Genomic DNA, 16369 nt, shown 5'->3' with positions numbered 1-16369 from the left:
TCTCTGAAGAAGACAACACTTACCTTTTGCACCATCCCGTTCCTAATTCGTTGGTCATGGACTGTGCCTCAACATCCCAGGGTGGACGCCGCCATACGATGCCTGGGGATAAGGAAAGGCAAAAGATTGATGTCATGAGTAGAAAAATCTATAGTACAGCTAGCCTGGTGATTTGCATTGCTAATTATGCAGCGTGCATGGCTCGTTATAGTCACCTTATGGGACTCCCTGTTACAGGACTCTACATCCATGACTCCTGAGGAATTTCAGTGGAAATTCAGTGAGGTCTATGAGAAAACAACTGCAGTAACTAGACAGTAGCTGAGCACCTTTAAACATCTTGCTGAGACGGAATCTCGCACGATGGTCATGGCGGTGAGCATGCACCGACATGCCTGGCTTCGTTCCACGTCCCTGCAACAGGACATGAGATAAAGGGTAGAAGGCCTGGGTTTTGATGGGAAAGGCCTTTTTCATGACGATACGGATTCAACAATGGAATCGTTTTTAAAAAATCAAAGTTTACAGCTCACACCGTCATGACTTCTTCTGGGTCGACGGGGAATTCGTCAAAGGGCCGCGCCTTTTCTCGGCAAAGACCCTACAAATACCAAGACAGGAGAGAATTCAAAAAACAGTACAGACCCTACCAGCGGTCTAAAGGATTTAACCAGAAAACAAAGAGGGATACTACTCGTCCAAATAAGGACACTCCAAAACAGAACTTTTGACTGGAATGTCTGTCCTCTGAGCACTCTAACACTGTCCTTCAACCATGACGCTGGCTCCATACCACCTTCGGATGCCATTCATGCCAGGACCCCTACCATCAGTCCTGTAGTTGCCAGGAATACCATCAAACTGGCAAGCCATGCTCCAGCATGGCACAATATAACATCAGATCACTGGGTATTACGTATAATACAGGAGGGTTATGCACTGGAGTTCAAGGCCAAGCCACTGTTTTCAGGCATGAAGTTCACTGCAGCCATGGAAATACTCCAGGACAAAGTAAAAGTGTTACTAGAAAAGGAAGCAATTGCTCCGGTGCAGTGGGCAAACAGACTCACGGGATATTACTCCCGGTACTTCCAGATTCCGAAGAAAGATGGTGGAATCAGGGCAATAATGGACCTCCAGGATCTCAACTGTTATATTCAAACCAAAAAATTCATGACAACTCTACAGGCTATTCTGCCCTTCTTGATCCAAGGGTCGTGGGCAGCGACCTTGGATCTGAAAGATGCGTACTTCCATGTAGGCATCCAGGAGAATCACTGCAAGTATCTCAGGTTCACAGTGGGGGAACACGTATACCAATATATGTTTTTACCTTTCGGCCTATCGATGGCACCAAGAGTCTTCACCAAGGTGATGGCAGTGGTGGTGGCCCACTTAAGAACACAAGGAATGTGTTCAGACACAAGGGATGTGTCAGAGGATATGGGAATGGTGCATACAACATGTCGTCTATCCAGCTGCACTCCACATAAGAGGCGTGGACAATCACCTAGCTGACAGCCTCAGCAGAGTTGCGGATTACAACCAGAGGCATGAGTGGGAGATAAAGGCATCATACCTCCAGAAGGTGTTCAACACCTGGGGGACCCCCTCGATAGATTTATTTGCAACACATGCCAACAAGTGTGCAAACTACTGCTCTCATGCAGGCATCGGATGGGGGTCCCTGGGAGACGCATTCCAACACACATGGGGTGCGGGATTTCTTTACCTGTTTCCGCCGTTGCCAGTAATAGGACGGGTGTTGGCGCAAGTGATGCGGAACAGAGCAAACTGCATTCTATTGATGCCATGGTGACCGCACAGTTGGTTTGCACCACTTCTACAGTTGTCACAAGGTACCTTCCTCAAGCTCCCACAGCACCGGACCTGTTACAAAGAGACCAAGGAGAGATCTTGCACCCCGAGGTCCACATGTTAAAAATGATGGTCTGGAAGATCAGACTATGAAAAACATCCTGCTAAACAGTAGGCGACGTACCACGCGAAGGAATTACACTAGTAAATGGAAGTGTTCTAAGGCTAATATGCAGGATAGAGGCCACTCCTTACAGGCCACTCCTTGGGACGTATTACTATACCTAACTTCCTTGAAGCTAAAGGGCTTAGCAAATGTGTCTATCAAAATACATTTGGCGGCCATTTCAGCTAGCACAAGGGTTGGGATGGGACAACTGAGTTCTCCCATCTGGAATGTAAACGCTTCATGAAAGAATTAAATAATTTATATCCGCCTATACGACAGCCAATAGAGCAGTGGAGTTTGTCCTTGGTATTGTCAGCATTGACAGAGGGGCCATTTGAGCCCTTGGCGACTGTGCCCCTCAGACTACTTACGCTAAAGATCGCTTTCCTAGTGGCAATCATGTCTGTGAAACGAGTAAGTGAGCTGACTGCCCTCCAGGTAGATAAACCATACACCCAATTCTATCCTCACGAAGTGTTCATGAGATTGGACCCGCGCTTTCACACGAAGATAGCGACAGACTTCCATTTAAATCAGGAAATCATCCTGCCCAGCTTTTTTCAAGAGGCGGAAACTGATTTGCTTGACATATAAGTGTCAGGGAGTCGCCCCTCCAAAGACTGTGCGTACTCACTCGACCAGGGCATACGCGACGTCAACAGCCCACCTGTCGGGCATTCAGATGTCGGATATATGCATGGCTGCCACATGGTCTTCTCAACAGCCGTTCATCAAGCATTATGCTTTAGATTTGAGAATGGCAAAAGAAGCAGATTTTGGAAGAAATGTTCTAAAAAGGGTATTAGTATAGGCTGCGGTGTACTGCACCCCGCTCCAGGAGGGAAAGCTTGCTAATCACCCATTCCTTATGACCACAACGGATCACGATCCAGATATGCAGGTTGCTTACCTGTAACGTAAGATCTGGAAATGATCGGTTGTAGTCATAAGTCCCTCCCGAACAGTCCCCGCCGCAGTACTAAGTGGTGGAAACGTTGATGTTCATCTTGCGGATTGTCACTTTGGTGGTCTGCGAGAAACTGGATAATGGATGCCCCAACTGCCACTCTTAACGAACTCAGCACTGCACGTGCAGGTGGGGCGGAGCATCACGAGGAGCTACTCAATCAGCCTGTGAGGTCCCTGCACAGGCACAGAACCCATTACTTATGACTACAACAGATCACTTCCAGATCTTAAGTTACAGATAAGCAACCTGTATTTCTCTACTACCATTATGATAGGCTTTAGTTAAGTAAGTGGGATTGGAGAAGAAGAATGAAAAACAAATAGGTTTGATTCAGCAGGAAGTTCCCCCAGAGTCTTGGGTTCCTTTTTAGCCTACTTGCCAGTAGGCTTATGAGATCACCCTCTGTGTGTGTGTGTGTGTGTGTGTGTGTGTGTGTGTGTGTGTGTTCCCCCAACCCCCATCAACTTCACAACACTTGGACCAATTTGAACCAAATCGGGTACAGTTGTAGGGACACATAGGGACACCTCAACAGCGTAATTTGTAATGATATCATCCACCCTGATCCAAGATGGCAGCCGCGTGAACATCTGAGGCACAAGCAAGCTAATTTGTGGACTGTCTAAACAATTTAAACCAAATTAGGTACATTTGCAATGAGTGACACACAGGGACATCTCAGTGGCATATCCTGTGATGATGTCATCTACCCAGACTCAAGATGGCAGACGCGTAAATTTTTTGGAGGCTCACATGGGCTAACTTGTGAACCGCTTAACTGATTTGAACCAAATTTGCTATAGCTGTAGGGACACATAGGTATGCCCAATTGGTGTGTTGTGTGATGATGTAATCCATTCCGATTCAAAAAGGCAGCCATGTGAACATCTGAGGTACAAGCAAGCTAATTTGTGGACACGCTATCCAATTTAAACCAAATCAGGTACAGTTGCAGTGAGTGACACACATGGACACCTCAGTGGTATAGCCTGTGATGATGTCATCCGCCCAGATTCAAGATGGCGGACACGTACACTTTGGAGGTGCAAGTAGGCTAACGTGAACCGCTTAACCTATTTGAACCAAATTTGCTACTTAGGTATGCCCAAATGGTGTGCTGTGTGATGATGTCATCCACCCCAATCCAAGATGGTGGATGCATGAACATTTGAGGCGCAAGAGATCTAACTTGTGGACCTCAATTTGAACCAAATTTAGTCCAGTTGTGGAGATAGTGAAAGGAAAGAAGGCTGATTAGTTCTTACTAGAACAACTTGTTTATTTGACCATTAGGCAGCTGAATTAGCAGGAGGTTGTGCTATACAATTTGTTTGTTTCATAACTAGCATCTGATAACTAACAAATATAATAAATATTAGCTGAGCTGGCTACCTCTTCCCCCCCACCACCTGCCCCAGTCTCCGGCCAGGCCCAGGCTGCCAATAAGAGTGCCGCTGTGGCAGCCGAGGTGCCACTGCTGCAGCCGGGCTCGCCACCGCCTCGCCTCTGCGGCCAGGCCGCCACCTTGCCTCCATGGTCGCCCCGGCAGGCCAATTCTCCTGGGTGCACCTCAGCCAATCAGCTGGGTGCCGGGATGCACATTCCAAGGCACACCCAGGAGAAATAATATAATAAATTATCTTAATAAGAAAAATCACAATAAGGTCTTCAAACAGTGTAATATAGAGAATTAAGGCATGATATTTGTAGAAGAATTTGTTGTTCTTTTAAAATATGCTCCTACTTTGGATTTGGAAATGTGGAGATCTTTATGTTAACTATTTTTAATAGGTTAATAAATTATTGATTGAAAACACACTTATATGATCAAGGTCTATGACTTATACCTTGAGTGAGGAGAGCTGGTCTTTTGGTAGCAAGCATGACTTGTCCCCCTAGCTAAGCAGGGTCTGCTCTGGTTGCATTTGAATGGTAGACCACATGTAAGTACTGTAAGATATTCCCCTCAGAGGATGGAGCCACACTGGAAAGAGCAGAAGGTTTTAAGTTCCCTTTCTGGTTTCTCCAGGATAGGATTGAGAGAGATTCCTGCCTGCAACCTTGGAGAAGCCGCTGCCAGTGTGTGTAGACAATACTGACAAGGCTGCGGGGGTCAGTCATTAAGAGCGGGGGAGGGTGCACTTACCCCTTCTGCCGCTTCCCCCCCACCGACATACGTGTGTTTCAAAGCCCATTGGGCAGCGTACTTCCCCTCCGCCCTGTTGCCCTTGTCTTCCAGATGTGACCAGAAGTCACTGGCATGCCAGTGTGCGTCGGCGACTTGCAGTCATATCCGGAATACAAGGGCAATGGGAAGACGAGGGCAACAGCGAGGTACGCTGCTGCCCCGATGGGCTTTGAAACACACAGATACTGGTGGGGGGAAACCAGCGGGATGGATAAGTGCACCCTCCCCTGCTCTTAAAGATAGACCCCCGCCAGTTCTTTGAACCGGTTTGGAGGCCCATAAAGGGCCTCCAAACCAGTTCCATGCACATTACTAAGTCTGACTCAGTATACGGCAGCTTCCTATGTTCCTATGCATAATGCTATTAGCTTAATTAAACTTCTATTTCAGGTTAACATATCTCAGGCTGATATGCAGGCCATTGGCAATACCATCACTATGGTAACACAAGATGGCACCACCATCACAGTTCCTGCCCACGATGCAGTTATTTCTTCAGCAGGGACACATTCTGTCGCAATGGTCACAGCAGAGGGCACAGAAGGACAGCAGGTAAAATGCTACATGTAAATACATACATACAAAGAGGTGGTTGTGTAGAGTTTGCCAAGTATTGTCATACCATTCCCATTTAATATGTTGGTACTGACTTACATGATGCAGTCTCCCATTGGCAGAAAGGACCCGTTGGGGTGGCTGTGCAACTTCAAAAGCAGCCTCAATGCTTTAGTGATGGGACTGCTGCAGAATGCCTAAAACCCACTTCTGGGTAGCAGTGCACTTGCCTTCCACTGTTTCCAGTGGAGGTGTGCTACACTGCTGCCCAGTGGAAGCAGTTTTTAGCCCTTCTGCTGCAGCCTCATTGCTATAAGTTGAGGCTGCCTTTGAAGTGCACAGCAGGCGCTTTCTGTCAATGGAAGACTGAACATCATGTAAACTACTAAGTTGAACTCCTTGGCAGAAAATATTTCAGACACCTTTACAATCTATGAATTTAGTAACTGGCATATATACTTTGATAGCAAGATATGTAGGTTATTAAGTTCTGTACTACTGTACTTGCATTATTTGATCAGCTGCCAGGCAGAGAAGGATTCAGGAAAAAGGGGAGCCTGCAGTCAGTCTGCTTGTCCTTTTCCCCTGCTTCCTCCCAACTCCCATCCCAATAGCGAATTAGAATAGTGAGAGAAAGCCTTCCTCTCGGCCTCTGAGTTTGATAATTTGCTGGTGGCACCCACAGGTTCCCCTCCCCACTCCCACCCATGGCAACTATGACAAGTGTGCACCATCAGTTTCAGGGTGTGAAGGCTTTACTCTTACAATTAGCTTTATGCACTGGTAACCCTGATTTAAAGAATGAGGGTCATCCAGACCTTCGGCAGAGCAGCACACTATTGAGAGAAGCTATTTCTGCAGACAGTACACAGCTCTGCTAATGGTCTGGATACCACCCATTGTTAAAATGATCCATGGCAGAAACAATATTGAAAGGAATAAATTATAAGATTTTAGTTTCAACTATTTAGCTAGTGTTTGTGTATGTTCATTATAAAGGTTGCCATTGTGGCTCAAGATTTAGCAGCATTCCACAGTGCTTCACCAGAGATTGGACATCAGCAGCATGGCCATCACTTAGTCACTGCAGAATCTAGACCTGTTACATTGCTGGCTACATCCAATGGGACACAAATTGCAGTGCAGGTAAGCAGAAGAAGTAGGCCCAGGCAACATTTGATTTTTATTTTAATAAAATACAGATCTTTGTTTAATTTTATTTTGGTTTTACCCATTTAAGGCTGTGCTTATGTTCATTTGATGCCTGATAGGATCATGTACATCTATATCTTAAATATATTTGTTTGCACATAAATGTGGCGCTGTGCCAGTCCTCTTTCTAGTCTCAAATAGAAGACCTCCATTTTTAATGGTAAAATGCTTTTGAAACTGAAAGGCACTTTAAAATTGATATGAAATATGGCATGGAGCCTTGCTCTTCAAAGAAAAACATTAGCCCATGCTTCACCCCTGGGCAGCACGGAAATGGGCCAGACAGGTTGCTCTACAAGCACTGAGGGATAATTTACTATTTACAATAGTATATTTGAATTCGAGAATATCTTCTGTTTTTCTTGGGCATGATGTCATTTTGGAATTATTGATCTCATTATTGAGTGTTAAAAATTTGTTGAGAACAGTAACAGTTAAAATATGATAATTATATTCAAAATTTATTTTTTTAAAAACCAAAAGTATTTTAGCTTTCCTCCAAGCATATTCTAGTGTAAAAAGTAGTGCATGCAGCTAATGCATGACTCAGGTAACAGGCTGAGGCTGAATCCAGATAAGATGAAGGTACTCGTTGTGCGGGGTCGCAACTCGGGAGATGACTTTGATCTGCCAGTTCTGGATAGGGTCACACTTCCCCAGAAGGAACAGGTATATAGTCTGGGGGTGCTTCTGGGGACAAACCTCTCCCTGGTGTCCCAGGTTGAGGCAGTGGCCAGAGGTGCCTTTTATCAGCTTCGGCTGTTATGCCAGCTGCGTCCGTTTCTTGAGATAAGTGACCTTAGAACAGTAGTACATACATCTACTGGTCACCTCCAGACTTGACTACTGCAATGTGCTCTATGTGGGGCTGCCCTTGTACATAGTCCAGAAACTACAGTTAGTCCAGAATGCGGTGGCCAGGTTTGTCTCTGGGTCATCTCGGAGAGACCATATCACTCCTATCTTAAAAGTTCTACACTGGCTGCTGATAGGTTTCTGGGCAAAGTACAAGGTTTGGGTTATAACCTATAAAGCCCTAAACAGCTTGGGCCCTGGGCATTTAAGAGAACGTCGTCTTTGCTATGAACCACACCACCCATTGAGATCATCTAGAGAGGTTCGTCTGCAGTTACCACCAGCTCATCTGGTGGCTACTTGGGGACAGGTCTTCTCCATTGCTGCCCCGAAGCTTTGGAACACACTTCCTGCTGAAATAAGAGCCTCCCCATCTCTTACAACTTTTTAAAAGGGCAGTCAAGACGCATTTGTTCACCCAGGATTTTAATTAGATATTGTTTTAATTGTGTTTTAATAGTTTTAACGTTTTAAATTTTAATTGTTGAAATGTTTTAATCTTTTTATTGGTTGTTTTTATTGTTTTGTTGTAAACCGCCCAGAGAACTTGTGTTTTGGGAAGTGTAGAAATATGTTAGTTAGTTAGTTGTGGCAAGATTGTTCATGCAAAATTTGGTATCTGTAGATAACTGGGAAGTGTGATATTCAGAATTTCTTAAAAAAAACAAACCCCTACGAAAATATTTAAACTTTCACTGATCATATTATGGTGTAAAAAGTAGTGCATTTAGTTAATTTCAGTAGCAGGATTGTGTATGTAAAATTTGGTAACTGTAGGTCATTGGGAAATATTTATTTCACACATATACATACAAACAAACACACATTCTTCAAAATATATAATAGATTATTGATACACACTTTCCTGATATATACAAGACAGCTGATTAAATATAGTGTACAAAATGCATTTAAAAATTCTTTGTGTTATTTGCAATCAGAAAGTAGTTCAGCATACAATATGTTCTAAAATATGTTTTGTTTCAGCTTGGAGAACAGCAGTCTTTGGAAGAAGCAATTAGAATAGCTTCCAGAATACAACAAGGTGAAACTCCAGGGATTGATGATTAACTTCTAACACAACTAAAGGAACAATAGAATTAATAATATTTTGTTTTCAATCAACAAAGGTCCATGCCAGCTGAAATCTATAAAAAGTTTGACATGTTCTTGCTCACTACTATTCTGCACACATTTTAGGAGAGAGTGAAGAACACTTCATGTGTATAATGTTTCTGTACATGAACCTTGGAAATAGTTGAATACCACCTCTTAGACTCATTATCTATCCAGGACAATGGGATTAGGATTTCCTATTACAGTCCTTGCTTATACTTGCATCAGATTTCAGGCCAGATTTCAGGCAAGAAGCAACTACTATAGAAATACTGGAATGAATTTTAAAGTCACACAAAACAATGAAGGCATTACCGAAGATTTCAAATGTTAAACCATTACAACAATCATCATTTCAAAAATGCTTTGGAAGCAAACAATTTTAATTGTTTCTCGTATACAGAAGAGTTCTGAATTTTGAGACCTTTGTAAATATTACGTTTTGAATTGTGTTTCATACACAAGTTGGAAATTCATCTTCTTTAACGCTCCCTTCCCATCTCACTGATTGTAAATACAGACGGTTCATGCTGGAAGTGCTAATTATATTATCTTTGAATTGGATTATGTACAAAATAGAAGCTTTGGTTGTTCAATATTAAAGGAAGTAAATCTAATGTTTCTGTTTCTTTGCATATTTTACTTACTTTTAAAATGTTAACTTCAAATTATGTTGCAATAAAGTATAACAAGATTATGTATTAACCTAGCTAGAATGACACTGTGTGAAGTAGTTCTTTCCTTTTTAAAGAGCTTGAACAGAAAGTTACTTCTTATCAAATATCAACTATTCCAAAGTTCCTTTATTGTAAACTTCAATATATGTATTGTCAATTAATACAATTAATAACTATAATTTAGCAACTATTGGTTATATAATACATTTTGCAAAGAATTGTTTCTGGAGAAAGCATTTTTGGCAGGATATATCTAAAGGAGCAAGGCCTTCCAATTTCTTACTATCTCTTAAAAGATTTGTAGGTTTTCAGCACTTCTAAAAATTAGCCTACATGTCACTTCAATCAAATGGCTGATTGTGTTAGCTGTTGCTCCAATACGTAAAGATTAATGGCACAGCTATATCACACAATGGCAGTTAAGAGTGAGGAGAGAATAGATTCTCCCCTAGTCCCTTTGAACAGCATCGTTTGGGCCTGTTTAGTACAAAAGAGCCACAGAAGCCAATGTAGACATGCAGTGGAAAAATATTAATGTAACAAAGAGCTAGGAGTTTCCCATGAAGTAGAGCATGCACACCAGAAACTTTATTGGAATCCTCATGCAGTGCCAGTCAAGAGGTTGTGCCACTATAAATTATCTTTTTTTAGATTGTGAGCCCTTTGGGGACAGGGATCCATCTTTATTGATTTATTGAGATCTATGTAAACCGCTTTGGGAACTTTTGTTGAAAAGTGGTATATAAATATTTGTCGTCTTTGTATAAATTATATAGGATTTGCTTCCCAATTTCAGTTATACATTTTCATCACTTACTATTCAGTAAAGTAAGGTAATGTACTGGTGTATCTGAACTGAAAAGATGTTCATGCCCCTACAGTTGGAGTAGCCCAGAGTAGGGGTGTGCATGGAACTACTTCCGTGTGCACCTGGGAGGTGGGTCCCTTAAGGCATGGGGAGGGTGCTCTTACCTCCCCTGACTTGCACACGCCACCTCCAGTATTATGCTGACGAAGGCAGCAAGAGGGAATACAGCCACCCCGCACCAGGGATTTTTAACACAGCATCAGAGAGGGAAGAGCAGCAGGAGAGGTAAGAGCACCTTCCCCACTCCTTAAAGAGACCCTTACCCCCTTGTTCGAACCGGTTTGAACACGGGGATTCCAAACCTGTTTGGCGTTCTAAGAATAGAACACCGAGCAGGTCCGTGCACATCCCTAGCCCAGAGTAGGCTTGTGCCCGAAACGTTTTGGAGGCCATTGTAAAGGCCTCCGAAACGTTTCGGTGCTGGGGCAGGATTCGGTGCTTCGGCACCGGCGGGGGTACTACTTTAAGGGCGGGGGAGGGTGTACTCACCCCCGCCGTGTTTCCCCCGCTGGTGCTCTCCAAATTTCAAGCCCCTCGGGGCGGCAGTGTTCCTCCCTGCCGCCCGGTTCCCCCCGTCAGCCGGAAGTAGCCGGAAGTTGCGAGCGCACGTGCGCCCATCGTGCGCGTGCCCGCCTGCCTGCCGTGCGCGCATGCGTGCGCACAACGGGCGCCCGCGCGCTCACGACTTCCAGCCACTTCCAGCCGACGAGGGGAACGGGGCGGCAGGGAGGAACGCTGCCGCCCCAAGGGGCTTGAAATTTGGAGAGCGCTGGCAGGGGAAACGCGGCGGGGGGTGAGTACACCCTCCCCCGCCCTTAAAGTAGTACCCCCGCCGGTGCCGAAGCCTATTCGGGCACATCCCTAGCCCAGAGGGCCACTGCTTTATGAAGGCAAAATCGCCTGGGAAGTCTCTCTCAATTTGAGTTCTTCTCCAAACAGTGACTGGTATTGGAGGCAAAAGGAGACGGATTTGTGCAGGTGGCGTTTCCTGAGTGGGCCACCCATCAGATAAAGATTTGGGCAAATCTTTAGATTAACAGTTTGGACCTGGGCATGAATCACTAGATCAGCAACCAGTGCAGAACTGGCAAGAGAAGAAGGAAATATGGAAGTTACTGTGACCAGTAACTTCTTCATACATTATCTAGAAGTTGATAATTGATAGTTGATAATAAGCAGTGAGGTGGCCAAATTTGCAGATTACATCAAACTATTCAGGGTAGTGAAATCCAAAAGAGATTGTGATGAGCTCCAAAAGGGTATCTCTAAACTGGGGGCAGTGGGCAACAAAATGGCAAATGTGGTTCAATGTTAAGTGTAAAGTGATGCATTTGGGGGCAAAAATCCCTAACTTCACATATATGCTGATGGGGTCTGAGCTGTCAGCATAACACAGGCCTGCTCAACTTAGGCCCCCCAGCTGTTTTTGAACTACAACTTCCATAATCCTCAGCCACAGTGGCCAGTAGCCAGGGGTTATGGGAATTGTGGGCCAACATCTGCAGGAGGGCCAAAGTTGAGCAGCCCTGCACTAAAACCAGGGGTCATCCCATGAAACTGATCGCCAAGAAATTTAGGACCGACAAAAGGAAGTACTTTTTCACACAAGGTATAATGGAATTCTCTGCCACAGATGTGGCAACAGTCTGCATGGCTTTAAGAGGGATTTAGATAAATTCATGGAGGATAGGTCTATCAATGGCTACTAGTCTGGTGGTAATAGGCCACCTCCAGCCTCAGAGGCAAGATGCCTCTAAATACCAGTTGCAGGGAAGTAGCAGTGGGAGAGAGGGCATGCCCTCAGCTCTTGCCTGTGGGCTTCCTAGAGTCACCTGGTGGGCCACAGTCTGAAGCAGGATGCTGGACTAGATGGGCCTTGGGCCTGATCCAGCAGGACTTTTCTTATGACTTTTAACCTCCCTTTTAGAGGTCAGCCTATACATCAGGCATAAGTTGCGAACTGGAGGGAGAAAGGCACGATGAGCACAATAACCATCATCAAGAAATACGGAAGATGTCTCTGATCCTGTAAATATGGCTGTTATAGTTAATGGGATGGGGGAAAGGCACTTTGCTCACTTCTGTGGCTGAATCATGGCGTTCAAACTAGGTTCTTGTTTTCAGCCCTGACTCAAATTAGCCAAAACAACTACTAGAGACAGAATCTAATAATTGCCGTATATTGTATTTCCAATGCAGGCTTGTCACAGTATATTTTCCTAAGAGAAAGTCTTATTGAAATTAATGGATCTTGCTTTTGAGTAGACATACATAGGCTCCTAATAGAAATTCACTCTGCTTGTGTGTAGAAATAAATATAATAATTTGAAGCCTTTAGTACAAGTGAGTTTATTTTATTAAGTTATGTATTAATAATGGACAGCATCCAGAGCAGCACTGGTGCAAGCTAGCGTCAGAGACGCCTTTACAAGCAGAGCTCCTTGCGTTCATTTTCTGGGGATTCCCCTCATCCCATGCCATTGAGGATCTCTTGACCCTCAGAAATAGCTTGGTGGGGGAGCTGAGCAGTGGGCTTGTGCCACTGCTGCTCTAGATGCTACCCATCTTCTATAAACAGCTTGTAACTCAAAAATTGTTGATATAGTTAAAGAGTAGCTCTCCTCCTCATTCAGAGCAGCAATCAGGGCTGAATCTAGTTTGTGAGATCCCAGGATGAAAATAGTTCCATGATTAATCAATATAGTGTGCCAACCTTGCCAGAACTAGATGAATCTCTGTTGCTGTGTTGCAGCTCTCTTTAAGCACAAGGGCTTGATCAACCACCACTTCAGACAGTCCTGGCAGGAGTATAGGGGTGCTATTCTGTGATTTGGGAGAGATTATCCCTGATGTCAGGTGGAGGATACCTGACTTGGTTATTCAGAAGTGAGGGAATTTCACTCAGCTGTCAGCCCTACAATATTCCAGGTTATGTTAATGCAGCTAATCATTTGGTAGATATTCCAGAGCTGGGGGTGGGAATGGCTGCAGTTATTCACTGGATGGAGGCTGGCATGCACAGGCACAAGAAAAGTGCACTTTTTCACAAGTTGACATTATACATGCAAACATAATCATGCACCCCAACTACAGCCCAACCAAATCCAAAATTCAACAGCCAACCCAATCTTCACCCCACCCCGAATTATTTCTATGGACATTCTTAGGCATAGATCATCACCTTATATTGTTCATAGCAACACTCAATATCTACTAACCACTTGGTTCAATAAGGAGTGAAGAAAATGTGGAAGAGCCCAACAGGAGAGAATGGGGACCTCCTCCCACAGTTGCCTACCATCAAGTGGCACTACAGAATGGAGATGAGAGAGGTGCCTGAAATACTGTTGTGTCACCTTTACCATATCTTGTGGTAAATGGTGCCCAGCATCATTTCTCAGTTTGTGTGTGCAAGATAGAACTTGGGCCTTAAGATGCTATTTAACACTTTATTTGCTTTCCCCAGTTCTATTTAGTGGCTTTGGGTTTTTAGTAGTGTTCTTACCTTCCCAAATACCATTTTTGTATTCTGGGGTAATTGAGGGATAACAGACATACAAGGGACACTTAATGCTTTATTTCTCCCCTCCTCCACAAATTATGCATTATACCAGAACAGAATTCTTCATATCCAATTACCCATAATGGTTGAGCCCTAGTCATCTAGATTCTAGATGATTATTTTGTTTTGTTTTTAGATTTAACTGGGGAGGTCACCCTTTCTCCGTGGATTTTAAAGTAGTTACCCTGTTTTGTCCTCACAACCCTGTGAAGTAAATTCTGCTGGGACAAAATATGCAGTCTAAATCCTTGGCGTCAAAGTCTACAACTTTGAAGGTGGGATGATCTTTTAAGAAGCCTCTGGGTCCGAATTCTCTCTCCCATAGGGACAAACCTAAAAGGAAAGCCAAGATGGATTCCGATGCACTGCCAACTAAGAAACATCAAGACAAATCTGAAAATCCAGGCACCACACAAAGACTAGGACAGGCAAAAGTACTCCCTCTCCAACTGGGTTGCAACATCTGAGGGATTCCTCTGAATGTCCCCCATCATCTTCCAAGAAGTCGTCAACATTGATTGGGCATCACAATGTCGCAGTGGATAATCTGTCGACATCAATACCTCGATGCTGAGCGATTTCTTTGTCTCCAATGACTACTCCACAGCAGTCTCCACATCAACCGCTATCAACAGCGACATCCTCGGCATTAAAGCCTGGAGGTCTATCGCCAGTTACATTCAATACCTAACTCAATGCCAAACTCGATGCCTAGGCAGCATTAGATCCTGCAACAGTGCATAAAGATTATGGCGCTACTAGATTCTAGTGAAATTACACCTTCTACAACCACTTTCAAAGGTTTCCTAAGCCTTGGGCTAGATGTGGAGAATGTTGATGAACTGGAGCATATAACACCAGTGGACACCATCTATGACTTCAGGATATGCATAAGATACCACCCCACTGCATTGGCTGCTGCCTGTGGGGGGTTGGGGAGATGCTTCTACTACCACAACTCCCATTTTATCAGAAGAATACAAGCAATTCACGATTTGGAAGATGCAAAGAATAGTGACTCCACACTTTGTGCAGATGGTGACTCAGGTAATACCTACTAAACTGGTCAATCAGGATGCCTCAGTACAGACTACTGCCCAACAAGCTCCACAATTGGGAAACCAAGATGCAGCTATACAAACAAATTTATTGCCTCCACCTACTATTCCTCCATCACGACTTCATGTGGCTATGTCCACTCAAACTAAAACACCTGCTGAACCAAGGGCAGTATATGTCATGGGTACACAAACCATATCTCTACCTTGTAGTATTGCAACCCAAACAGCTATGATGAAGAAACCAGATAAGGCTATTACTGATAGGACAAATTCTTTTGACAATAACTCAAAGTCTGATTGTGCTCCTTCTAATAGGGCCATTTCTTAATCTGAAAGCAATGAAAGGCCAACACGCCCAAGCAAACTTACTGAACCTGTGCGCCAGAGCACTGCCACATGGACGAACACATCTACAAGCACACATGCGGTTGTGTTGGTGGTGTCTTCAGAAGATGATTATGCCTCTGAAACCTCAGATGATGAGTCCACTGAGCACAACTCTGATCCAGATCAGAATGCTCCAACCACTCCTTCCATATCACCAACGGAGGAGATGCGTTCCTACCATCAACAAATTGCAAAGATGGCTGGTGTGCTGGGCCCGGATCTTAAGCAGAAGACTAATGAGCTGGACGACCCAGTATACAACATTATGAAAAGACTACGGGTATACAACCTGAATATTTACCCAAGTTGCCAGTGATCACAAAAGCAGCGAAGTCAGCTTGGGAGGTCGTCCAAACTTGGACACCCACTTCAAAAATTTTAAAGAAGAAGAAGAGAATGAATATCAAATGAAACATCTAGTGCCAAATTCCAGAAACCGAATAATAGATTGTGTCTCTACCTCAAAAAGCAGGAAACACCACACAACACCAGCTGATGAGGGGCGTAAGTGTTTGTTTGTTTGTTTTTGTTTGTTTGTTTGTTTGTTTGTTTGTTTGTTTGTTTGTTTATGGGATTTATATACTGCCTAGTATAAAAATCTCTAGGCGGTGTACAGAATTAAAACATAAAATATAACACATTTAAAATGCATAAGATAAAAATTAAACAAAAACATGTTAAAAACACATTAAATTTTAAAATCAAATCTCAGTTGAAGACCTGAGAAAACAAGTACATCTTCAGAGTCCTCCTAAAAGCAAACAGAGAAGAAGATGCTCTTATTTCAGCAGGGAGCATGTTCCAAAGCCCTGAGGCAGCCACAGAAAAGGCCTAGTCCCAAGCTGCCACCAAATGGGTTTGCGGCACCTGTAGTCAGACCTCTCCAGATTATCTTAATAGGCGGCAGGGTTCACAACAGAGAAGGCGCTCT

The 16369-nt window shown here is 43.9% G+C and overlaps 1 protein-coding gene across 3 annotated transcripts in view; it reads left to right on the top strand.

The window, feature by feature from the left end:
• Positions 1-10350, top strand: part of ZNF143 (zinc finger protein 143) — a 122796-nt gene extending 112446 nt beyond the window's left edge. For all 3 annotated transcript variants that reach the window (XM_053287234.1, XM_053287232.1, XM_053287233.1), the window contains exons 14-16: positions 5536-5697; positions 6700-6846; positions 8755-10350. In XM_053287234.1, the coding sequence (XP_053143209.1) occupies positions 5536-5697; positions 6700-6846; positions 8755-8838 (393 nt within the window). In that variant the 3' untranslated portion in view covers positions 8839-10350. The remainder of the gene's footprint in view (positions 1-5535; positions 5698-6699; positions 6847-8754) is intronic.
• The last annotated feature ends 6019 nt before the right edge of the window (positions 10351-16369 follow it).

This window comes from Hemicordylus capensis, chromosome 1, assembly GCF_027244095.1.
Source record: "Hemicordylus capensis ecotype Gifberg chromosome 1, rHemCap1.1.pri, whole genome shotgun sequence".
NCBI lineage: Eukaryota > Metazoa > Chordata > Lepidosauria > Squamata > Cordylidae > Hemicordylus > Hemicordylus capensis.
This window is presented reverse-complemented; position numbering and strand designations above follow the sequence as displayed.